This window comes from Chelmon rostratus, chromosome 2 (assembly GCF_017976325.1).
Source record: "Chelmon rostratus isolate fCheRos1 chromosome 2, fCheRos1.pri, whole genome shotgun sequence".
Taxonomy (NCBI): Eukaryota; Metazoa; Chordata; class Actinopteri; order Chaetodontiformes; family Chaetodontidae; genus Chelmon; species Chelmon rostratus.
In genome coordinates, this window is record NC_055659.1 from 25,182,500 (window position 1) to 25,208,161 (window position 25,662).

General features: G+C 43.8%; 1 protein-coding gene across 4 annotated transcripts in view; it reads right to left on the reverse strand.

Moving 5' to 3' along the window:
* Positions 1-2,167: 2,167 nt before the first annotated feature.
* sema3fb (sema domain, immunoglobulin domain (Ig), short basic domain, secreted, (semaphorin) 3Fb) overlaps positions 2,168-25,662 on the reverse strand; it is a 60,445-nt gene continuing 36,950 nt past the window's right edge. Inside the window, exons 4-19 of one of the 4 annotated variants that reach the window (XM_041947110.1) lie at positions 25,468-25,530; positions 24,805-24,924; positions 23,406-23,495; positions 21,599-21,692; positions 18,613-18,732; positions 18,198-18,337; positions 16,886-17,000; positions 11,249-11,318; positions 10,965-11,109; positions 10,512-10,734; positions 9,279-9,367; positions 9,073-9,114; positions 8,271-8,428; positions 7,788-7,855; positions 7,362-7,495; positions 2,168-4,904 (exon numbers count right to left, since the gene is read on the reverse strand). In XM_041947110.1, the coding sequence (XP_041803044.1) occupies positions 4,452-4,904; positions 7,362-7,495; positions 7,788-7,855; positions 8,271-8,428; positions 9,073-9,114; positions 9,279-9,367; positions 10,512-10,734; positions 10,965-11,109; positions 11,249-11,318; positions 16,886-17,000; positions 18,198-18,337; positions 18,613-18,732; positions 21,599-21,692; positions 23,406-23,495; positions 24,805-24,924; positions 25,468-25,530 (2,124 nt within the window). In that variant the 3' untranslated portion in view covers positions 2,168-4,451. Of the gene's footprint in view, positions 4,905-7,361; positions 7,496-7,787; positions 7,871-8,270; positions 8,429-9,072; positions 9,115-9,278; positions 9,368-10,511; positions 10,735-10,964; positions 11,110-11,248; positions 11,319-16,885; positions 17,001-18,197; positions 18,338-18,612; positions 18,733-21,598; positions 21,693-23,405; positions 23,496-24,804; positions 24,925-25,467; positions 25,531-25,662 lie in introns of all 4 variants that reach the window. The other 3 variants (XM_041947100.1, XM_041947128.1, XM_041947119.1) reach the window with 3 other exon arrangements.

The following is a 25,662-nucleotide window of genomic DNA, read 5'->3' on the forward strand; positions in this document are numbered from 1 at the left end:
ACAAACAGCACTACAGGTCAGAGGAAAAAAAAATTTAGTCAAGATAGTCTGTTAATCCCGTTAATATAAAACCTTTAGCACTAGATACCTTTTTGACATGAGGTTAGCCTTTTCCTTCTCTTTCTCTCCTCTTCTCTGCCACTCTGCTCCTGACCTAGATTGTTGTGGGAGAATGTGAGTCACTCTTGGGCTGATCAGGGGTCAGCTCCACCATTAAGGCTTTTATGAGGTGAAGAAACGCTGAGGGTTTGACTGAAGCGCACTTCTCTGACCTGACAGCAGCCTGTTACCCTCGGGTGCTGTGAGCCCAGCTTGCCTTCATGTAATCCCATCACACATTCCTTATGACTCATTATGGGATTGAAACAATACAGCTGGAAGTTGGAAACATAGAGATTCATGGTCAGTAGATGAACTCTGAGTCAAAACTGTAGGCCATAATACCCCATTGACTGTAAGAGAGATAAAGTGTTCAATCATAGCTGTGCTTCTCAGATATGTTTCAGACACTTGAAGGGGAAACTAGTCATGTTAAACTGTTACTGACCTCAGTGACCAAAGGCGTACATTGACTTTTCTAAGATAAGATAATCCTTTAATTATCCCACAGGGGGAAACGGCAGTGTTACAGCAGCAAAGGGGGCAACAGAGACAACACAAGAAAGGTTCTCAGTTTTATTCAAGAGGATATGTTTAATATGGTTTTATACGTAGTGCTGAACTTCTTCAACCTAACATAACCTGCACTTTACCCACCGTCAGCCAGGCAGTGTTTATTTAGGTACAAGCCTGATTCCACAAAAGTTGGGATGCTGTGTAACACATAAAAACAGAATCCAATCATTTGAAGGCGAACTGAAGGTGACTGACAGTGATTTTCTAATGTGTTCCTGAGCCCATGTATTAACATCTTTCATACAATCATGTGTTCACAAAGTGGTGAACCTCGCTTCATCCTCGCTTGTGAACGACTGAGCCTTTCCAGGATGCTCCTTTCATACCCAATCATGATCCTATCACCTGTTACCAATCAACCTGTTTACCTGTGGAATGATCCAAACAGGTGTTTTTGGAGCGTTCCACAACTTTCCCAGTCTTTAGTTGTTCGAAACGTGTTACTGCATCAAATTCAGTGAAAGCTGAAATCAATAAAGTTGATGAGGTCAAACCCTAAATATATTTTCTTAGTGCTGTTTTCAGTGGAGTATATGTCAGAAAGCATTCTGTTTCATTTATGTTTTTTTTGGGACTATTTTTGGAATCAGGGTTGTAGCCTTATCACACAAAGAATATTTACCTAATGTTTTCTACGTCACAAACATCATCACATTGATGCTGCTTAAAAATCTGGTTCAATGCAGTTTTCTGAAAACCGGAAGAGAGCTGACCCACCTCATGATTGTGGACCACACATTCTTCCAATTGACTGGCAGAGCTGGGGTCCCCAGCAGTTGAGGTCTGCAGTTGAACCCTGTTGTCTGAGAGTGACTGAGCTATGCGCCTCTCACAACACACATCTGGACTTGGACAAGCACAGGTGGTAACAGTAATTCAGTAAGAGCCGCTGAAGCATGTCAATAGAGTGCAGCCATCAGTTAATTATCTACACCTGTGGATTTCCTACTGTGGCATGTCCAAATGTCCTCCATGAAAAAGGCCTGCTGACTGGCATTTAGCTCAGCTTACGGTATGAATGATATAAATGAGGTTAGTATGTAAAAGTACAATCAGGGAGACAGAGACACCATGACGCACAATAACTCTGTTTTGTCAGGCTTGTTACACTGTGTAACTGAGCTGAGTTGTTGAAAATATGAGATGGGGTGTTTATAGTGATTCGTCAAAGGCAGACTGTGTGCCTCTGGCCAGCTTGTTGAGAAATTAGCATTGATTTACAACCCAATCGATTTCCCAGAGGTCTGTTCTGATTATCCAGCACTATTTAACACTTAAAATCTCCGTTAATGAACCTTCAAGAACTGATCAAGAATCCTCTCAACGTATTAACCGAACTCACATAATGCTCAGCTACCAGGTCCAGAGGGAGAGCAACTCTCCTCCTGTGTCTTTTCATTGCAGGTGTTTTACCTTCCCATAATTTCATTACAAACACAAATGCAGTGTGTATGTTTTATACAAATGTGCATACATATCTCTTTAACAGGTACAACTTTATTCCAAGGATCCAGAGGGTTCTGGGCAGAACATGGAAAACATCCAGTATCAAGCCATTCACAATGAAGGGGGGGAGCATTCCATTCTTATAAAATATAGAGCTTTAATTTATTAGTCAGCAACAACAATGGAAAGGGAAGATAGAGTAATTTACACAAGTCATTACAATAACATCACCTCTGTGCATTTAGTTTTTTTTTTCGTTTTTTCCATAAAGTCTGATGATGCAAAAATACAAAACAAACAAAAACACTCAAAAACTACAGACACGTTTTTAAAAATACCAACAAATTGTACAACCTTTCTTTGCGTTTTTTGCTGTATAAGCCCTGGTCTCATTTGAAGGAGACAGTCAAGAGCTGCGATAGATCCTGGGAATGCAGGCATCCCAAACTGAGGAGCAGATACAGATACCCCCTGTATGAATTATGGATGCATCTTCCCAGAGGCATTCAGCAAGGCTGAATACAAGCTAGACGAAGTGGATTAAATGCCTCAAAATGTCAGAATGATATGAAAATTAATTTGCACCTTGTTTTTCTTCAGGTCAGATATTCTTATACATAAAAATGCCATTAATTCAACTTCCTGGACAAGTGTTTTAATAGCACAGTGTACTAGGGGTGAGCATAAAAATTCTAATCAATAGAACTATCACCTGTCTTTTAATAACAGCCCTCATCATCAGTCTCTGTCTACATAATTAATAAGCTATTGTACGATGATACTTTCTCATATTATGTGCTATCCAAACACATACCCGAGATCATTTCACTTAATGCTTTGATAAAATCTACATCTTTGTCAATGAAAAGATGCATCATGCTTTATACAGGGTATATTTGAAATGAGGGCATCTTTAAAGCATTTGTTTTCCACATGTTCCTGTGCTGAGAATGTCCCTCAGAGACCACACTGTACACCCCGAGAGATGAAAAACAGAAAAAAACGACCACACAGTATCTTATCAGAATTACAGTACAAATACAGGTTCATGCACACAATGAAAGCCAGCTTCCCAATATTTTGGTTAGTGTCACAACATTGATACAATGCTCTGTTGTGTATATGGGCAATTATTTTTTTCCACGTATGAATGTCAAAGGAAGAACGAACAAAAGATGTCTCGTGTGCTCAGAGCTAACAACTGCTGCCTGATCTAGGCGCCTCTTTCCTCATAAACTGGATTTGTTTTTTTACAGAAGTCAGCTCTAAGTTGCCCAAGTGTGCTTGTTGTGTTTGGCCCCTGCCAATGTCCCTTAAAAGTAAAAGAATAATGCCCTCTGTGCGGAACCTTGACCCTTTATTGCACCTCAGTCTCAGTTCAAAGGATGTTTGCCAACAGATCTCAAAACTGGTCTGATGCTCGTCCTTTCGCCTATGTGTCTTTGTTAAACTTGAGTTCATGGCCAGAAGAAGCTGCAGGTTACTCGCAAGTAGAATTGGGATTTAAATAGTCACAATTAGTATCTGGGCTGAGGCGCACTGTAGCAATGATGCTGCATCATTTTACAATCAATCCTCCAATCAGGAGGGAAATAGAAGAAAAAAAACAAAGCTTCCTATGAAGAGGCCCAAATATACCAGTGCGAATATTTGAACAGTAATCTGAACATCTGGGTTCCCATTGAGAAAAGACCGTTTCCCCACGACAACTGGGACCATGTGTCGATGGTCCCCTTGCAATATTAAGTCTCTGCCCCCATGTGTCACGAGGAGGTTGCATCACAGGCGCTCCTGGAGTGTCCAGAAATAAAAGAGTCCTGGCATCGAGTCAAAGCAAGCACGAAACAACAGAGATCCCATCACCCCTCATCAACATCTCATTTCCCCCGTTCCAGGGAGCTTCTCGGAGCTCGCTCCTAACAGCTTACATGCCTGATAACACATTCCAAACAGTCGCCAAGGTCATACGATGCTGACAGATGAGTTTTGTAATGACAGTAACAGCAACAATAAAATTAACAACATCAATAATAACAATATGTTTGCCCCAAAGGTACCTATACACAAAGAGCATGTTTTTTTCTATAAGTACAAAGAAATCCACAGAATGATACTATATACAACCTACAATAAATACTGTGTATCATATATCTTACTGTTTGAGAGGATGTAAGTGGGGTTTTGTTTGTAAGCCTATGTTTTCTCAGTTTGCTCTTTTTTCCGGTTTGTGGATTTTTTTTCACGTTGCTACTCTCAATGAGTCTCTCCCAGTTTTCACAGGGTTGGGGGAAAGGGTGGTGGAGGGTGTTTCAGACACAAAGCTGGGCTCCTCATGTCTCTACCTCCTCCTGCTCCTCTATCTCCTCCCCATCCCCATGATGCCGGCGGTTGCGGGGCTTCTTTTGCTCCTTGAGCTCCTTCAGGTCTTTGGCCTTGAGGGCACCCATCAGCGGGTCTCCAAACTGCCAGTAGTCCTGGCAGTACTGATTGATCAGGGTCATCTCTGGCTGGCTCAGGATGGTCAGCAGGTCCTTGTACTGGCCTGCACTGGGGGTCCACTGGGTGCTGCTGGAGTGGAGAGCAGACGGCACCAGCCCTCCTCCGCCCTCCACCAGCACGTTGTTAACGGCCCGGCTCGACAGCACCACCAGCTGCAGCTTGACCAGCGAGTGTTTGAAGTTCTTCTCGGTGGCCGTACATTGGTACATGCCAGAGTCAGATGGCTGCAGAGACCGCAGGAGTAGACCTTGCTCTGTCTTCAAAACCCGACCGTCAGAACGCATCTGCAGAGACAGAGTGAAGAACAGTTGATGTAACACCTCTACTGTGGCACTGTGTGGGAACATATTAGGGAACAATATAAAGCTACTATTACTATCTGTTTAATTCTCCAAAATATCTGTGTTTGTATCTGTATGGATTTATACTGGACGTGGTTGTGGCTTACACAGAAACCATCTAGATCTTGTTTTCTTTAATTTTCTGTGCTGAATTTTTTTTTGAGCAATGTATACTACCATATATAACCGTACCCATTTAGCTGCCTGGAAAATATACAAAATAACTTTCCTAACATAATATCTTAACCATGTACCTCAATTAATCAAATAATAAAGCAAAATTTGTATTTAAGCCTGATTAAAAAAACAATGTCTGAAGTGAGTCTAAATAAAAGATGTGACTGCTACCTACAGAGCGGGGGGTTCTGACTATGGGTAGTAACAAGTCATATTGCATGACTTTTCTATAAACTGGAGGTTGTGTATTTAATGGGAGGAGGTCCAGATGAAAAATATTCTAAAGCGACTATGTTAGAAAAAGGGAAGACTATTGATTAATATATGGGCCATTGGTCCAGTGAGGTGCAGATAAAAATACATTTAATTTGAACTAAAAAAAAAACAAAAAAACAAGACGGTCCCTAACAGGAAGTCATGTCAGGCTTCAGTATCACATCATGACACCAAAACACCCGCTGTGGGTCATCCTGAGCTGTCCGACAAATCTAGTGAAAACTGCTGAAACGTTGGTGTGAATGAACCTGGCTGAATGAATATGCAATTTAAAACTATCTACACCTCCAAGCTGTGATGATTCTCAGTCATCTAAGGCAACTGGACTTGGCTGTAGACACGTGAAAACATTTCACCTTCCGCCCAAGGGGCTTCTTCACCCAACTTTTCACAGTTGGCCTTGGGTGACAACCCTCGTATTGTCTTCCCATCTACTATATGATATGCAAACACTTGAAAACGGGTCAAAATTGACCCGAAGACAATAGGAGGGTTAATGAGGTCACATAGCCATGTGGTTTCAATGACTGTAATAACAAGGGGTTAAACACCTGGGACCCTGCCTCTCAGTTAGAACTGAAGAGGCCCCTTGGATGAGAGGTGAAACTATTTGAAGTTTCTACAATCCAGACCAGCTGTCCTCGATTCACCCCTCCTTGTAAGTTCCTTTACATCGCCACAATCTTGGCACGCTGGATTAGCATCCATACAGGTTCTATATGCCACATTCACTGCCACTACATGTCGCACCAGAGCAGCAGCATCTCAGACCAAATCAAACCTCCAAATGATCAGAAACAGACGTTATATTGCTCTCATCAAGCCACCAGACTCTGTTAAAATTAGTAATTTTACCTTGCAGATCATCATGCAACACACTTCATTCAGAGTGCAAATATTCTCTACACCCTGTTCTCCTCTGCGGTACATTAGTAACGTATTCAGCTTTATAAGGAGCTCTGTCTTTGATCTGCTGCGTGACCTAAATCCTTCATAATATTATTATTAACTTGCTAACAAATCTAACAAGTAAAATATGCTTTAGGTAGCTCAGGTTTGATGGTTTCAACTGAATGGGAGTGCCTTCAGGTGAACGCTTCGAGCTGCACTCTCACTTTAACCCTGCTGTGTGGGAGGTCACTCTCTTCTTCTAGGGGGGAGCAAGCAGTTTATATATCTAAGTTGTTCGCTGCTATATTAACGTTCAGAATCTCATATGTAGAACCTTTAAAAAGGTCAGTCAGCTCAACTATAATCAAACAGTAACTGTCAACAGTAACTATTCGTCCATCTCTTTCTGTACATCCAGATCCAGCACACTGAACAGGTGAATAACAGCTTTTTAGCTCAGAATCAGATGTGCAGCACCAAAGTCAGCTCTGCCTGTGGGAAAACAGACCATCCAACAGAATAGTCAATAAAAGAGAGGCAGCAACACTACATAGCTTCACAATAAAACTTTAACTAGTGCCTCAGGGTTATCTATCATAGCAGAGAGCTTTTTCACACGTCCCCGTTATGTGTCCTTCCCGTGGGCCCGAGGACAGTCGGAGCTCTGTGTGAGAAATCAGGCGTCAGTCAACCAGAGCCTGAATCGTTTAATTGTGTTAACAGATAATCCAAAAAGAATTACACGGGGGTCATTTTTCAAATGTGTCATACTGCATATAAATCTCCATCTCTCCATGACAACAGCGTAGCAAAATAAACTGAAATGCTGCGGTTGTAGAGCGGACTTCACCCTCACAGGGATGTGTCCAAGAGACATTTTCCATGTTCATCTGTGGAAATACTCATCTGCTACTAACCCATGTCAGTGAAGTCCAAGTCAATTCAACACTTCTGGAAGTTTAGATAGTGCTTTATATTGGATGAATATGCATTTACCCACAAATACAATAAGCTTGTTTAACCAGCATCTTTGAGAAATACACTGTGGCAGCTCACTTCTTTCCTGCGGTCGCTGTTATCTCTCTGAAGATGCCATTTGATGACAGCATGTGGAGAGCGGGCCTGACACTCCAGGAAGGTACTGCTTCCCTCGACTCCGTACTGCACCATCTCCAGAGTGTTCTTATTGGCTGCAGGGCAGAGAGAGAGACAGGGATTTCCATGGCAACCAAAACACTCATTACCATGAGCTCCTTACAACCAAAATCTCAGTTGTGGCAAATCAAAGCTCTTTTAGCGATACAGCTCTCCCAGATTACCATAAAACTGCCAGAATACAGTCAATACAGCCCATAACAGCGAAAACTAAGCTGTTCCAGCAGCAATAATGAGACGTGTCGTTATTTTCAACCCTCTGAGTTCATTAATACACAAATAGAAGCAGAAAAGAGAGCTCAGGAGGCTGAAGAACGGGCGTCTTACCGTTGGAGTTGAAGCCTCGGCATTGGCGGATGGGGTTCCCGTACTTGACGTCCTGCCTCCGGCTACGTCTAAAGGGGTCAGACCAGTGTTGCCGAATAAGGAGAGAAGAAAAGCATAAAGCAACTGCAAGCCAGCCAAAGCCATTCAACAATAAATTAAACCATTACAGTATCAAATTTAACAACACAAACCACAAACCGCCCTCCCAATATGTTATTGCGTCATTAAAGGGATGCAAATTTACATCATTTATTGGTTAAACTTATAATACCACAAGTATATGAGTTAATAGTGGAGTGTCAACCACAGTTTACCCAAAGACTATGACGACTATACTACTAAAACACATTACATTGCCATTAAACAGCCATTCAGCCATCCAGGCAGTCTAATTTCAGCATCGTTCAACACACAAACTGAGTCGGTCAGTCAGTTAGTGATGAGGTTAGTCTAGCTCGTGCTAACGCTGCTGCTGGTGCTCACCTCTTCTGCGAGGCGGAGTAACGGGAGCAGGACTTGCCGTCCCAGGCGCAGTAAGGGTCTCTGGCCAGGCAGCAGTCAGCACAGGCCTCACCGTACACATCGCACCGGTGAAGAGCCAACTGGGTCAGCCCGACCACAGATGACACATACAGCTGTTGCTGTTGAGGAGAAGAGGATGGAAAATGGCGTTATACACAACACTGGAGAGCACTTTGATACTGACACTGAAATACGGGAAAGAGAAAACATACTGAGGTTGTTTAGGACAGCAGCACTTAGCAGAGCCAAATACAGTATATGGAGGCAAATACTGGCCAATATTGAAATTTTAAGCTGTCAACGAGTTTTTAGGTCGAACAAATGCAGAAAGAGCGAAAGATTGAAATCTTTACGGCCATGATTTGCTTCATGCAAACACTTCACAGACCCAGATGGATGTAATAATAATGGAAGCAATAATAAGTGTAAAATCTAGTCCTGCACTGCGCTGAAACAGCAGCAGGCTCTGGAGCATCTGGGAGAACACTGAGCTCATCTCTCTCAGGTTGCCATCATAATTTTATGATCAGCTGTTTGAAATTCATCAGTCTGGCAGGCTGCGTGTAACACAAACTCCCTGTCTGTGGACTGATGTCACACCATGCAGGACAGGCCAGACAACACTAAACGTTTAGTGTCTTTTCCACATTTCTCTCTTCATTGTTTCCTTCAGACTTGTGACCTTTGCAAACTGCATTAATTTAATTGCATATCTTTGGAAGATGGTTTGTTTTTTCTTTATGTGAGCGAAGGACATGCTTACTCTTTTGGATGAGATCTTCATTGTTGTAATCGGAGTCGGGACCTTGATAGAGAAAATAATTTATTGTGAGCGCAGTGTTTTATCTTTGCAGCGGATGAAAATGTGTTTACATGGAAACAACAGAGGACGAGAAAATTACGACAAAAGGGCGAGCAAAACTGAGGACAAAGAAGGGAGTGCAAAGAGAGTGACAAATAAAAGCTCACCTTGAAAACCTCCACCTCCTCCAAGACCAGCTCCTCAGTCTGCAGGTCATCTCGGGGCAGAACGATGACTTTCTGAACTGTTCCCTTGTCTGTGGAGCACACACACACACACACACACCTGTCAGCAACACACCTGCAACCTCACACCCCTCCACCTGTCAACAGCCCCTTGGATTCCCATTTTATTCTCTCAGCAACCTCCAACAAGGGATAATCCTCATATCAACAGGCTCCACTGTACTCTTCACCTCTGTTACGTAGCCCTTCTCCAGTTCAACCTGTACTCAGTGACGTGAAGCTCTGCTCCACTTAGTGTACTCACTGCCGCCACCATGAAAAACCTCTTCTGTCATCCTCAGCTCCCTTCTTGCCCTGACCCATTCATCTAGATACCCCCCAGCCTTCCCTGGCATGTTTGATTTCTGTAAAGCGTTCGGCATTCCTGCGAGCAGGATACCTGAGATTTATTATGACTTCTGCATTGAGCCCCAGTGCAGGGCTGAATGGCTGCCTCTGACAGCAGCTGAAAGGACGTGCATTCCTCCGCTGTGGCCACCGCCGCACACAAACCCATTAGTCTCCTTCTCGTAATGCTACATGAACAAAGAAGCCGGTTAAGAGGCGTCACATGCAACATGTGAGGGCTGCATGCTGTGTTGTGGCTGCTGCTGTCATACTGAGGCCTTATTAAAAGTTCAAGGCATGTAGACAAACAGAAAATCTCTCTCACACCGGTGGGCAAGATTAAGGTGATGGATGTCCAAACTGTAAACCCCCGCTTCTTCTTACCCCCTGTTTCGTTTCTGTCCCTCCTGCAGATCTGTTGATCCACCCCTGCCCTCCAGGTACAAGTCTCCTGTTGTTTACTTCACGTGAACAGAGCATGTACAAACCCTTTGATTGGTTAAATTTCCACCCACCCTCAAAGGCAAGAATGCTTTTCTCCTGATAATAAAGGACTGCAGGGGAGACAAGCCCTCCACTTACATGGGATTTATTTCCATGGGGGGATTTTTTCTCCATTATTCAACTTCCTGCCGACACTGTCCTTCTCCATTCTGACTCGGATCAGACCCTTCATGGGTTCAGACTGACTTCATCTGCACCTCAGCTACTTAAAAATAACCCCAATAGGTGACAATTTTAAATAGCAGAGAAGAGCAGACATTTGCCTTCTTTTCTGATTTCTATCAAATCAAATCAAATCAAATCTAAAGTTTATGAAACACTCACCCGTTCCTAAGAAGAGCACTTCATAGTTGCCATCTGCAGCTGTCACCTGGTCCACAGTGATGGTGGTGAACTCGTAGTCCACGTTGGTCCGAACCACCAGGGGGCGCTTGTGTACCGGGTACACAGCATTGTACATGGCAGGGTGATTCCTCATGAAGTTAATCACTTCATCTGGGTAGTCTTTAGTGGACTTCATGTTGGGGGTGAACGTACCTCCAGGGCACTGAAAGAGAAAAAGAAGCATGAACATTCTGAGCTTGGATCAAAACCCACAGAAAATTGACATAATCACATTTAAAAAGCAGATGTGAGAAGGTTTTACAGTCATATTATGAGTTTGCTTATGCTGATGCCTGCATCTTGTTCAGATGGTTTCTGGTTTTTGAGTCAGAGAGGAATCGTTGTGATGCCAGCTCGCTCTGGGATTCTTGTGTGGAGCCAGTTGAAACTCACCGTGCCGGGCCGAGGGTAGGGGATCTTTCCAGTGTAGGCCACCCACTGGTAATTGGGACCCTCCTTGTGAGCAAAAGGCCCATTGAAGACCATGCGGATGTCGGCCATGGAGTAGACACAAACTGCTGAACCTTTGAACACGGAGCTGTGAAGAGAAAGCAAAGGAGGAGAAAGAAAAAAGGTCAAATTTATCTCACAAAAAAAAAAAACCCAAAATCAAGTTATTTCAAAACAGGGCCAGTTACACATGATGCATAGACAATATCTGTTAATAGGACACTAACCCAGAGACAGAGAAGACTCCATATATCACAGGATTTTTTGTATCTTGTGTTGGCTGTATGTAAACGTCTCCTGTAAGAGAAAAGAGAAAATCACATAGTACAAACAGATGGGGTGACGGAGACATTACGCTCCACAGCACAAGCACTCTTCTTTACTAATATTTACACAGCTTTCAGTCGATCCAACCTGTCTCAGCCAGAGAGACCTTCAGGCTAGACGTCCCCAGAAGGACTGATGCACGAACAAAGAAGGTGAACCTTCATCTCTGTTGAAAACACATAGAATCCACTACTGGATTTGGATAATGAGCAAAGTGGGATCTTGTGTTTTGTCTTCATGCTTCTGCGAGAGTCCCTGAAATCCATAATTGCACCATAAGAATAAAGGTCACGGGTTCATGTGGGAATTTTTGTGCTGCTTATTACGTGTTTGTGTGAGTCTGCGTGAGTAACTGCCTTCAGCTTGTCCACGGTAATTCATAACAAGACTAACAGCCTACAGCCTGCCACTGGCACAGCAGTGCTTTGAGCTAAATGATAATGTAAGCATGCTAACATGCTCATAATGACAATGCTAACATGTTGCCTAGAGGGTATAATGTTTACCATTTTAAAATGATAATTACATTTTTTAAATGGTAATCTTAATTTAGCGTGCTAGCACAGCATTTAGTGACTAGCACTAATCACAAAGTATAGCTGAGGCTAATGGGGATTTTATCAATTTTGGTCAAAAAGTATTGGACTAAAGTGTTGTCCCATTGACGACTACAATTCATCCTGAGGGGGGCATGAATGTGCAAAACAAATTTCCTGGCTATTGGCTATTGCTATCTGCATATTTTACTAAAAACTACAACAAAAAATTGAAGAACTGTCAAACTGACATTGGCATTACTAGAGTTACACTGCTATTGTAGATAAATAAGATAAAAGCATGTTAAACATTCCAATAGTAATAATACGAGGTAAGGTTGTGCATTACTCTGCTTTACTACGTTTTGCACTTCTGGTTTGATGCTAAGCTGCATTTCATTGTCTCAGTAGTTGTATTCTGTGCAGTGACAATAAAGCTGAATCTAGTCTAATCTAGTCACAAAAAAGACAAAAATGTGAGTCTCATCCATCCATCCAGCCCTCCTGCCTTTCTAACATCCTGCTGATGGAAACAGAAGCCGTAAAACCGCAGCGATCGACTTTGTGCAAGAGGAAACTGAACAACGGCCTCAGGAAGGACATGTAAGGTGAAGGTTTTATTGACAAGATAACACGCTGAAACTAAACCTTGAGAGGCCTAACAATCCTAAACGAAGCAATTCAATCCAAGCACCAGAGCCATGATATTTAACAGAGGGGCAGTAAAATCAAACAGTCTGCTTTTCTGCTGTCTAGACTGGAACAACGTGATTGCCGAACCACCCGAGACTGATCCGAGGAAGACAGAACATTTAAACACGATACGGTGAGATTGTCCTCTTCCTGCATCCATAGTTCATGTCTTCCACTTCGAGGGAAAGGAAATATCTCTTCTCTCCCCAAGGAGAACTGCATCATATACTCTTAAGCCAATTGTGGAAGTCTCTAAATCATGAGCGCTCACATACTCTGTCCTACAGGGCTCTGACATTGGATACTGCCTGATTTAGATGATCCTTTTGTTGATAGCGAGGAAAGGTCCACAGCAACAAATAAAGAGGAGCTAACCATGTGATGGGTGATAAGTCTCTCTCTCTTGTTCGGTACCTGACCTAAATACTAGCCCCAGGAGGCATGCTCACTGCCAACAATAGGACGAGGACTTTCAGCATAGAATGAGGATGTGCTCCCAACCTTTTTGTGCAGGGACACGATCGCAGTGTGAAGACATGACTGGCAACAGAGTCAACAAGCGAGAGACGGTGGGATCAAGTTAAAAATATGACTGTTAGAGCGCAGAAAGTGGGCAAACAAGGGGGGAAACTGATTGATGCATAAAAAAGAAAGTGTGCCAATTCAGATTTATGCACTTTTAGTCCCACATAGACCAGCATGAGAAATTAGCTGTCAGGCTGCTATGCAGATGGAATGATGCATGGAGAGGGTGAGCATTGTGTCTGAATCTGAGCTGCTGGGCTCTGGTCATGTTCACATTCGTGAGTCTGTACAGTCGAGTCTTCCTCTGGGGACTACTCTATCTGCAGCCGTGAGCTCATTCCTGGAGAAAAGGATAAAGCTGAGAGATAGCACACGTGGTATCCCTCTTTGTCAGTAGCTACCAAATTCCCCAAAGTCACACCCATACACGCACGCACAAACGCACACACACACACACCATCAAGCCATTTCCACAGCTGCCACGACCAGAGCAGTGGAACGGTCATGGGTTAGCATGGATGCGGCACGACAGGCTGCCATTGGTGTCACACAGCAGATGATCCTTGTCATGACATACAGCTGCTGTACTGCAGAAATGGCCAATTTGCACGCAAGAACACGCAAGTGCGAGTATATGCCGACAAGATACCACTGAGGCCAAGACAGAGCCGTCATGAACAGTCGCTAAGAACAGATCAAGGCTTCAGAACAACACAGAGAAAAAGCTTTGTGATTTGCAATAAAAGCTGTCCTGACAGGGCAGTGATGACTTAGCTCCAGGGGATCTTGTGTGTTAATAACAGCTAGGAAAGGATCCAGATTCCACAACCATTTCCGATGTTTTTATGGCAGTAAACTCTCAGCCACTATATACCCTACACCCTCAAAAAAGATTTCATTTTCTACTTGATCAGTCTTTGGATTTTTTTTTCAAGATGTTTTGCGTTTCTCCATTTGTCTCTTTTCTCTTGCTCTCTCTAGCTATTGATTATAGACATCTAAAATGCAGGAGAGTCTTTCTATTTCTGTATGTTACTGAGTAAAAAAGCATTTCAACACTGTGTTTTAAATCAGCGTGGGTCATTTTGGTACAAAGCTGTCATGCAGAGCCAATAAGTGCTGCATATTCCAACTGTACAAACTCCCCAAGTCTCCGACGTGCTTCGCCGTAGTGCCTTTCTACGAATACAGCTGGTCTGGACATTTCAACAAACTTCTCACTAATGTAGAGTTGTTTTATTAAAACCCTGAAAGAAAGTGGGAAAGTTTAAGAATCATCTCACTCAAGCATCTTGACTTGGCTCTAAACAGTCTTCCTACATGCCATATGTATGTAGACCCTGGAAGAAGTAGTTTGACATTTTGGGAATATGTGTATTAGCTCTCTCTCCAGGAGTTTGATGAGAGGATTAATACCACTCTCATATCTGTACAGTAAATATGAAGCCACAGCCAGCAGCCAGTTAGCTTATCTTAGAATAAATACTGGAAGCAGGGAAATAGTTAGCGTAGCTCAGTCCAAAGGCAAAACATTCACGTTCTAGTGCTGTTTAAGCCCATAACAAGTGAAGTGTAAGAAATGAAATAAGTGTTTTTATGGAGGGGGTTATATGTGGAAATATTTCAAAGGTTGTGTGCTGTGACTTCCTGGAGTCTCCACTAATTTCTTAGCAAGCATTGTCCTTTTTACGCTTTCAACAAACCACATATAACACTCTATTAGCTCGAGTCAAGTGAGCCTTAGACGTACTGGTAGGTGGATTTTGTCTCCTGGCTGCAGCGTCATACTGAACATCCAGTAATGTCAGTCTTCTTATCTAACTCTCAGCAAAAAGGCATCCATCTATTCCATTAATGACCTGCATTCAATGTACATTCAGTGTGCAATAGTTAAAGACCAATTTGCCCTTGTGAAACCCTAAAATCTCCACTTTCTCTCTAAAGACAAACTCTCCAGCTAGACAGCTTTATAAACATTCAGACGAGACAGTGAATGTGAAGTCATTAGCATGAAACTCAGTCATAGCCAATTTACTGTCCCCTTTAAGAGTCCTTGGCAGGGATGGCTGCTCTGCAAACTGACACTTGCTTTCTTTCCTTCTCTATGGGCATGTCTACCTTGTCATGCCCATGCTTGGTCATTCAGCAGGCACGACACATTTACAGCCTTATTCGAGCAACATCCTTAAAATCACCATCAGACGCTGACGACTCTCACACAGGACCGTTCTGCACGGCCCGTCCGTGTCAGCGCTGGCCTGACCAGTGAAGACGGCGCCCTCATTCGTAAAGGCGAAGTGAGCCCGATCCCACACAGAACCGCCGCACACACACAAAAAGCCCACCGAGTTTTCGAGTGTGTGTCACTTTTTCAGTTGTTCAAAGAGGGTTAAAATAAGTGTCACCTGTAACAACAAAATGCTGCTTTTAGAACTGCAGGCAGATCGAGATAAAAGCAGGGGATGTGTCAGCCAGATAAAGACACAAAAGGCTGTCCTCGGATTCAACAGGCATGGCACTTTTCATTCCTGAGATTAGTTCAAGAGCAACAGTAGCCTCACGCATCAGTCCACTATCACTCCGTGGCTCTATTTAAACCTGTGAGAGGCTCCTGGTCTCACAGTCACAGACATTCCTGCGTGGTGATCTGATCTGGCCGCCATCTTGCCACACACACAGGCACAAAAACAGACACTTTTGTTTAAGACGTCTTCAGAGAAAATGACAACTACAGCGGTGGGATTATGTGTGTCATTCCCATTACAGTACGCTGTACGGGCCATATGATGGGAGTGGGCTGCCATATGGGCCAAGGACTGAGGTCTGGAGTGTGTTTGCACAAGTACACTCTTGGCAGGTGCTGCAGTAGAAATTACAGTAGACTGTTCTCTACTTAGTATTTCAGATGTGATCACACATGACAGCAACCTGAAAGTGAATATGTCTGAAATAAATCTAGTCATGTCATTTTTGTCTTTTTCCTTTGCCATTTGATACCTACTGTCAAAATGATTAACTGCACAAAGGACGGATTCAGTTTCTTTCACAAAACTGAGTGTAACACAAGTTGTCGGCAAATAAAAAAAACTTTTACAGGCGGTAATAGAAATACTAATCGTTTTGGAAAAGATTTTTGGAATTTCACAGATCGATGCAATAATTTTTCCAAATCTACTGTGTTTATGTATAAGCTTTCACATTTGCTGTTCTAAACACCTAATATTATATTTTTGCACGACTCAACTTATTGTTCAGTCTTTTTTTCTATGTACATTGAGTGCAATGTTTAAAAGTCAAATTCCTTGTACGTGCACACACACTTGGCCAATAAAGCCAATGTGAGAATGCTTTTCTTTGTCATATATGGCAGCAAACTAAATATTTTTGGGTTCAAGACTGTTCAGTCAGATAACACGAGCAATTTGAAGATGTTAACTTAGGGTGCTGGGAAATAAAAATGTTTTTTTTATTGTTTTCTGGCATTTAGCAAACCAAATGATTACTCAATTAATAGAGAAAGTAATCTGCAGACCCTAACCCAATAATAAAAATAATCGTCAATTGCAGCCCTAGATGTGTAGGATGTAATCTGGCATTAGACCACCAGACAGACCACCACCTACAGGAAAATCAGAGGACAGAAGACATCGCTTGGCTGACAGCATGTTTGATTGAAAGGGTCCATCCAACACCCTCCACCCCCACCGAGTAACCTCGAGATTAACACTTCATCTGAAAAGAGTGAAAGGAACCACAGCATAATCTCAAGGTCTTTGTACTCACGGAGCTCGTCAAAGTGCGTCTCCATGCCGTCGGCCCCTGGCACCGAGCAGATGAGCCTGGCCTTCAGGAAGGTGCTCCACTTGTTAACCAGACAGCAGTGGCCTCCATCATCATTCTGTGTTTGAGAGGGTGGAGACACAGAACAGTTCCTCCATCACTCAGACTCACATCCTCCACTGTCTTCCCACTGAAAACAAACCCAGGTGGAGCCACCCACACACACTATACAGTACATGTTGCTTTGCAAAGCCAGGAAGCTAAAAGGAGGGAGGGGTGGATGAGACGGTAAACACTGTCTCCTCCTATTTAGACTCTTCCATCTGTGGTGGAGCGAGGCCAGAATCTACCCCAGTAAGAAAGAGCTAAGACCAGTATGTGCTTTAGAGTCCTCCTCCATAATCAGCATCTTCAGAGGATGTTGCACTTTAATGAGGACGTGTGTATATTTTAATATTTCGCTCTAAAGGCTGGTTGTAGGCTTCACAGCCTTCATGCACCCCTGATGATTCCCATTCTGGGAGTTGAAATATTTTTTTTAAATTACAGCGCAATTACAATATATGGTGTATTTTTGGTGGTGTGCAGCGTGCGGAGAATGGCGGTAAGAGTATCCAGATGTGTGTCGAAGTAAGAACGACGGGCGGTCTCTGGAGGCCGCAGCAGAGCCCACTGAGACGGGGATGAGTGTTTGTGTGCCGGGTCAGCGCCTGACCCCCTCAAATAAATACAACAGCTGAGGCGACGAGCACACGTACGCCACATTTTCTCACTCATACCCGTGCTCATGCACCCACTGCAGTGCTCCGACATGCACGCAAACCCATGAGGGACACATAGACTCAGACTCACACCGTATAAACACTGTTACATGCCCTATAAGCTTTCCAGAAACATTTGTTGTTATTTGCTGCTGTTGCTTAGCTCACTTTGTATTTCTAGGGCATGCTGGTGTTTAATAGAGAGGGACTCTGAGAGATAGGTTTTTTTTAAGGCAGTTAGTTCTTCGCTGTAATGTACACTAAAAGCTTCAAGTGTTTTAGGACTACCAGGGAGAGGAGGTCAGAGGATCACAGGGTCAGAGGGCAGAGGGCAGTCTCACAGACAGAGGGACGCATTGTAGACAGGGAGGTTAAAGACACATGTGGATTCCAGCACATCAGCGTTGGCCAAACACTAGTTCTGCGCCCGTAAACATTCGAACACAGTGGGTGACTCGCCTCGGGAGCCTCCAGCCTGTTCTTCATATCGACGCAGGTTTTCTTTTCATTATGTTTACGCCGCAAAACAAACACGCCTCTCACTGTGTACACACCAAGCAGATGCGTCCTATCCGGGACTGGGTCACAGGACTCTGGCCCATCTCGGAGGACTTCTCCCGGAAGAAGAAGTACAGCTTGTCGTCATTCCTCTCCGCGCTGTCGGGGATGAGGTGTACGTGGATGAAAGTGGGGTCTGTGGAGGGAAGAGGTGGTGAGATGTTTGGGCGGAGGATGAGTTTGGGGAAACATCTGGCTGAAATCCTTTATAAACCATTTGAAATCTCTGGCTGAAACCTTGTCTAAACTGTCAGCATTTCCTGTTTATCACTTGCTGAAGGGCTGTAAACATATGCAAACACCAACATCTTTGGAACCCTGTTTGGATCATATGTTAAAAAATCATGCAGGACGGCTAACAGGCTGGATAAAAGCCCTGTGTATCATTTCCAGGCTAAATAGGACAGTTACCATTTAACCATCTGGAGTTGTACTGATCTGTCCGCATGGCAGTCTTTGTCCCCAAAGTCCGGAAAATAGCAGAGTCTGTTCCCATAAAGTCAACATAGACCCCAGCATACAGTTCACCATCTGAGAGAGAGAGAAAACAGTCCAGTTTAGTGAAATTCCTTGACTCTGACATTATTCCAGCACCACCCTTGGCACAAAACACCAAGGCTTGTATTTCCAAATGTATATTTAGAACCCAATAACTCAGAACTCTTTACTCCACAAAACAGGGGCTCAGCATAACAAATGACACATTTGTCTTCATTTAGAGACAAAGGGGATGGTAAGTGGATCGTACTGTAACTTAAGTGGTCAATCATCGAAAGGCTACAGAGCAGGATGATACCTTTCTTCATGGTTCATATTGCATCTTAAAATTCCCTCGTGAGGAACTGATAATGTAACTGTACCAGGGAATTTCTTACTAATTACAGAAAAAATGGAAACAGCGTTCAACTGAATATCCGCCAGGCCTCCATCCTCCTTGTCGCTGCCTGGCAAGCTTTTCATTCTAGCACGGCACATGATGCAGTTTACAATGAAAGAAGTAAACAAGAGCAGACTTCTTATTTTGAGCCAGCTGCTGGATTTTGTCTGCTGAGGAGATGACTGCCACTTATTTAAACAGCTATTTCTAACAAAGCCTGTGACAGCCCTAATCAATGTAGTTAGCCAGTTATATGCCGTTTGCCTGCTACGTTACTTCTGCAGGTAGTGCGACAGATAGTTGGACATGCCAACATTTGCAACTTACATTAGAGCAGATAAAGACAAGACAGATCCATCCCTTACACTTAATTCCCCTAATCCAAATTCATTGGTTGCGCAACCTTTTTTTACCAGCTAGTTTTGCTGAAGTGTAATTCTTAATTTGTACTGTAAATGTAAACTGCACACAATAATAATATTTATCAAGTATAGTCAATTTAGGTGAAATGTGTCTGTCATTGTTCTCCTGTCATGATTTTAGCTCTTCTGTCAAGGATATTCCGTCGGAAACCAACTGCTTGTAAACCCCTCCCAACTATTAAGCCACTATAATATATTCTGCTTTTTATTTTCTTGTTTTCTTCTTATAAAAGTTAAAATAAATGCATTCACTTTATTTACCGCCCCTATTTTCCTTGCAATTAGTTCCAACTTATGTTGTTCTTTCCAGGAAACGTCCGAGGAAACTAGTAAGAAATTATGGGACGCGTAAAATGAATTGTTACCGAAACCGGTGCTCAAACTTCCTGAAACAGCATTCACACACACTCCAAAAAGACATAAAATATGAGCACATCCATGTGTGCAGGCTGACAAATGTACACAGCAGCCTTGTTAAGCCACAGGAAGGCAAGGTGTTGGTTCTCCAGCTGCTGTAAGGGCCCCACTGGTGAGCAGGTGTGACTGTCAGAGCTCTCAGAGATGGAGTGAGGACACAGCGGGAGGTGTAGCAGAGGAAACAAAAAACAGTGTCCTAACACCATTATATCCAATGTCATGGTCCTTGGCAGCGCTACATGGAGATTGATGATATATCATTAAAATGTCCACGGATGGCGGGATGTCTAATGTGGTGGAGAGCTGAACAGACAGTGGTCAATGGTGAATCTATTGTTGTGGTACAGGGTTCTTAATCCTTATCAACACTAACTACAGAGTCCCTTGTATGATGCTAACTGGTGGAAGTGGGGGGCAAATCCATCTTGGATGACAGTACTGGTTCCACACTGGTCAGCTGGCACTGCGCTAATGTGGGAAAGCAGTGCCAGTGATTTACACCCGCTGTCTCACCCCACAGAGAGAAGATCGCCTTTCACTGGTGGCAACTGTGTGGTCTGGACCTGACTACGTGACCTTGGGCAAAGCGACAGAGGACACTGCCTTCATGAACGCTACAACAGATGAAAAGATGAGAAGCTACAGTCGCCCCACCGAACCGTGTTACACGTTCACCACGACAGGATGGATAGAGTGAATAAAAGTGGGAAGCTAGCCCCACTAAAATAAATGTATTTATTTTTGATATTTTGATACAATGACTTAAAAATTATAACACATTATGCAAAGAGTGTATACAAATGGGTGGAAAACTAAAGGGAAAAAAGTGTCTTAGCAAGTAACCACCATAGCAGCTTCCTTGGCATCGATTCTGCAACTGGAACTCTACTGGAGGAATTAGCACCTATCTTTTCAAAAAACATCCCCTCATTTAATGTTCTGATGAAGGTGGTGGTGCATGCTGTCTAACGTGACGATCCCAAAACTCCCAGGTGTTCCACAAGGTTCAGATCTGGCAACAGCAGGAAAAGCATGAGATTCACGTCATTTTCATTCCCATCAAACCATTCAGTGGCCCTTCATTCCCGTAATGGAAGAGTCTGAGCTCGTTTGCTTTTATTCTGGTTTTGCCTTTAGTTTGTCACCCGTCTGTATGATGGTTTGCAAGTAAATGATCTCGTCCATTAACGCATGCAAATACTTCAGGGTCCATGTAAAGATGGGAATAAAGACCATTTTAATTTCAAATGGTGATATAAGCGCTGAAATGTTTTCCCAACACATGTTTTGATTGGAAGTCACAGTGAAATTCCCCAACGAGGGATTCACATATTAATAGCACATATTATTGTGGCCATATTCCCCCTAACAAGGCAACATTCCTTAGGGTACAATGATTAGGCTGATTAGGCTGTGCAGCTCACTGTGGGAAATAGGACAGGATGGAATGGACACTTGGCCCGACCATCCTGACTTCATCCTCGATGTTAGACGATAAATATTTTCTGTTAACAAAGCGTTCCAAAAATACAAATTGTGAGCAGACAGAAGGCCATATAAAGAAACAGGAGATGAAGATGAAGAATCCATATGGGATGACACTGCCATTGCTCTGAAGGCCGCTGGGCCAGGCTGTACCCGTGCCTACACCCTCATGTGACCAAACCCAGATGACACTCACTGATCAAAGCTGACACGCTGTTGAGCTTCGGGTCATAGGAGCACTTTCCCTTCCCGGATTCCACTTTGCCCGGCTCCAAATGGAAGATTTCTTCCTGAAATGGAAAAATCATATGGAGATGGCAATAAATTCAGCGCTCTTCATCTTGTCACTGTGATTCCCATGTGTAGGGAAAATGAGGCAGCGAATGTGCTCCCTCTGACTCCTGTGGGACCCATGCGGCCTGATGGGGGATGAAGTATTAGAATAATGAGCGTGCGTTCATACAGAAAAATACATGCGGGGAAAGCAAGGAATTTCTAATCCATCTCTATGCCACTCTGCTGCGGAAAACAATGTGTCGTGGGCTGCTTCTCTCGGCATAATAAGCTGCCTGCCAAATTTCTCTCAGCCTCTCGGTGCCTATGGCTGTGCAGGCCTACTGCTGACACCTGTAATCCAGCACAGTGAAAACAAAGCTGGGATGGAGGCTGGATGACTGATGCTCACTGCTCGTGGCATCCCCGCACGCAAGCACTGAAAGGTGATTGGCAGGAATTTGCGCATGAGAGTCGGGGAAAATGAATCAGTGGCATGCAATGACACGTCCTGTAGCTCCGCCTCACAGACCAGAGCATGTTGCACCAACGGGTACAGAGATGGAGACATCTCTGTCATTGTCCATCAGCGCTAAAGCAGGGGAGAGAATTTGGCACTGTGCCAAACTCACTTCATCAGATCATACACACACGCTGGTGCAATTCCCTACTCATCTTTGATTAAAATCACCACTCGTGCAAATAAGAAAGTGCTGGCAGCTCACTCCCAGCCATGCCAGATGTTGACGTGTAAAAAAGGTCACAAACATTTATGTGTACCAGTGGGAAACTGTGCCCTGAACATGTTTTTACAACCCTGCCGTAAAATATGACCCTTCAGAAAAGTTGCAACATATTGAAAAAAAAAACCTGGACCAGAACATTTTTTTTTTCAAAGTGTCCCACTTCACCTAAAGCCCTTATGTCCTTCAAAAGTCTCTTTCTGTGTTTTAAAGTGCTTGGAGAGCTCAAACATTGGAGACATGTTCAAGTATGTGGCTCTTTTATTTCCTATACAGCACAGCTAGTTGGCTACAGATGGCTGGTGTTTGCTCTGGGCTAACAGAGCCTGCTGTGGGAGTGGGTCAGATGCTGACTAGTCCTGCCGCCTCTGTGGGAGCGACTGCACCACATTCCTACAGAAGGTGGAGGGCTCAGTGGGGTGGAGGACTGATGGGTGGAACATCCTGCGTTGCCTCAGATAAGCGGGATGAATGATTCAAGTATCTGTTGTTAAATAAATGTTAAATATATGCTAAATTAAGAATGAATATGCCATGCATTGAACAGCAGTGAAAGCCTGTTTGATTAAATTTGTGCCGAGAAAAAGTCAACAGATATTTTTTTGCAGCCTGAAAAGCCATTTCCAGTTGATAACCCAGCTCTCATGCAAAATATGACATTTAGTACAAAATGCAAAGCACAAAAAGGACAATGACGGATATGAAAGGGTGCTGAGACAATGAGGCTTACACAAAAAAAAAACATAGATGAAATACGGGAGAAACAATATCACATGAAATGAAATGCAATTCCAAATTACACAACACTTTGAGATTGTGCATGGGACGGGAAAAGATGCATGCCAAATGTTATGGAGATAAACGATGGCCAAGTTAAAGATGGTGTTGACAAAATGAGCTCAGACACAAAGAGAGGGAGCGTGCTGCTGGTGACCACGAGCCCAGGCAGTATGCAGGGCTGCGGTGCAGACAGGGCCCACATCGCACCTTAAGTCCAAGTGTCTCGTGCACCGCGCTGGGTTCAGCTGCGCGGCTAGCCCTTCCTCTGGCCTGGGCCATCTGCAGATACATGGACGTCTAAAACAGGAGACAGCAACACAGTCTGGATGTTACGCCACTGATGAGGAAGGATCAAGGACCTTCCCGACCTCCATTTGCATCGCTCGAATCCGTCCTGACTTCCAGGACGGGGGGAAACCAACGCTATTCAAATGAATATAAAGCAAGTGTACGTGGAAAAAATATGCGAGTGTGCTAGATTGTTAAGGGAACGTGTGTAGCTTTATTTGACCAGATGGTGGAAAAGGCAACAATAGTTCTCTATCCTGTGGGTGAGTCAATAAAGGCGCTCACAGTATGCTGCATACATTTCCCTCAAAGCTGCAGCCAAAGTAAAACATTTGGCTATTGCAGTTTACAAAAGCTACAAGTCTCCTCCTGACAGCCCTGGAGAGCTGAAGAATATACACTGCAGAGGTGGAATCAGATGACAGTCCATCTGAGCGTTGAATTAATAATAACAAAGCAAGTTTCCTTATGTGTGTCAGGATATGTGCATGCATGCATCTGCGTGGAGTGTATCATGTCGTGTTTTTGCTATCACAGTTAACTCCCCGGCCCAGGGCGACTCAGACCTGTCTGTTCAATGTGACGGAGAAAAAACAACCTTCTCATTAATGGACTAGAACTGGAACATTCCACTGGCACCCCATAATGGGAGCTCCCACTTCCAATTACCCAACGTCTCACATGGCGGAGGCTGGCGGGTGGCCTGGATGGATGCATGAAGGGGTGGATGGGCAGGTGAGCGAATGGATGGAAGCCCTTCGTTAGTGAAGGGTCATGTAGGAACCAAAGAGACTCTTGCAAGCCGTGTCTGCCGTTCTCTGCACCGTACTGTGTATCTCAAGGGAGAGTCTGATGGGAAATCTACTTTTTATTTATGCCTTTTAAAAAAAAGTCCCTTGGTCATCATTAGGGAACAAGTGTGATATTTAAAGAAGAGTGAGGTGTTAAAGGGGAGTATGGCGAGGTAGTGATGCCTGGCTTGGTTTGGGAAATTCAAGAGGTCCCATTAAAGCTTGAGACTAAACAGAGTAGTTTTAACAGCTCACTGGGGATGACAGCTGTGTGCTGGAGAAGCCGTGCTGGCTGCTTTGCCAGATGCTGAGACATGGTACCACGAGCAGCCTTAATGATGGAGGAAAATCGTCGTAAAGGGAACCTAGCGTAAGGTGGATGGAGAGCAAGAACTTGGGTGACAGAAAGAAAAAGGAGAGGCCGAGGAATGCCATTCATGTTGCAGGTGGAGAGAGCTGTTTGCTAAATTGATGTACTGAGAGATCACCATCGTTGCTCGCACATTCCTCGAGTCTTTAATCCTAACCTGAGGTTTGCGTCCGCGGTTGACAAAGGTACAGACTGGATTATAAGCTCCTGTCCCGCAGACGTACAGCTGAGTGCGGTTCCACGGCTCGATCAGACGGATGAAGTTTGCACACTCTTCCTGGAGACACAAAGAACGCAGTCAGTTTAATAGCAATAAACATCTCAATGAAAAGCCATCCATAGCCAAATTTTACCAGTCTACTCATGTAGATTTACTGAATGCTCAAGTCTAGGTGACTTGACAATATATCAAACAGTCAGCCAGCGCTGCTGTGCTCCCCACCCTGGCCTGGCAGAGAGGAGGAAGGTGAGATTGACTGGGCTCCTCTGCTCCACTCCATTCCTGTCTCCTTGGCTAGACAGAAGGGAACCAGTGGTTTCACTGAGCCAAGTCCAAAGCCCTCAGGTGAGTGCCACTTTTACAGGTTTACAGTGCACTCCAACAAAAACTAGATGTGAGCTAGTGAATTCCTCCATTGTGAGATCAATAAAGTCTTATCTAATCTAATCTCACATTAAAAGCAATGTGGACAATGGAGGGAGCTATGCCTTTAATACCATGCATTAGAAAAACAAATTTTCTTCTTCATCATCTTGATGGAAATCACCTCTGCTGAACAGCCCTGCTGAGGTTATGAGTGCTGTCAACACGCGTACTTACGTTGGCGTCCTTCCCGCTCACGAGGCACTCCATCCTTCTTCGCTCGGACACTGGCCAGTGGATCTGCCAGGGTGGAACAGAGGACATTGTATAGTTATAATCCAACTCGTTATACACCACTGGCATTTATGAGATTTCTGGGCTAAAATTGCAAAAGGGATATCCAACCGGGCTAATATTAGTCCTATTGGGATT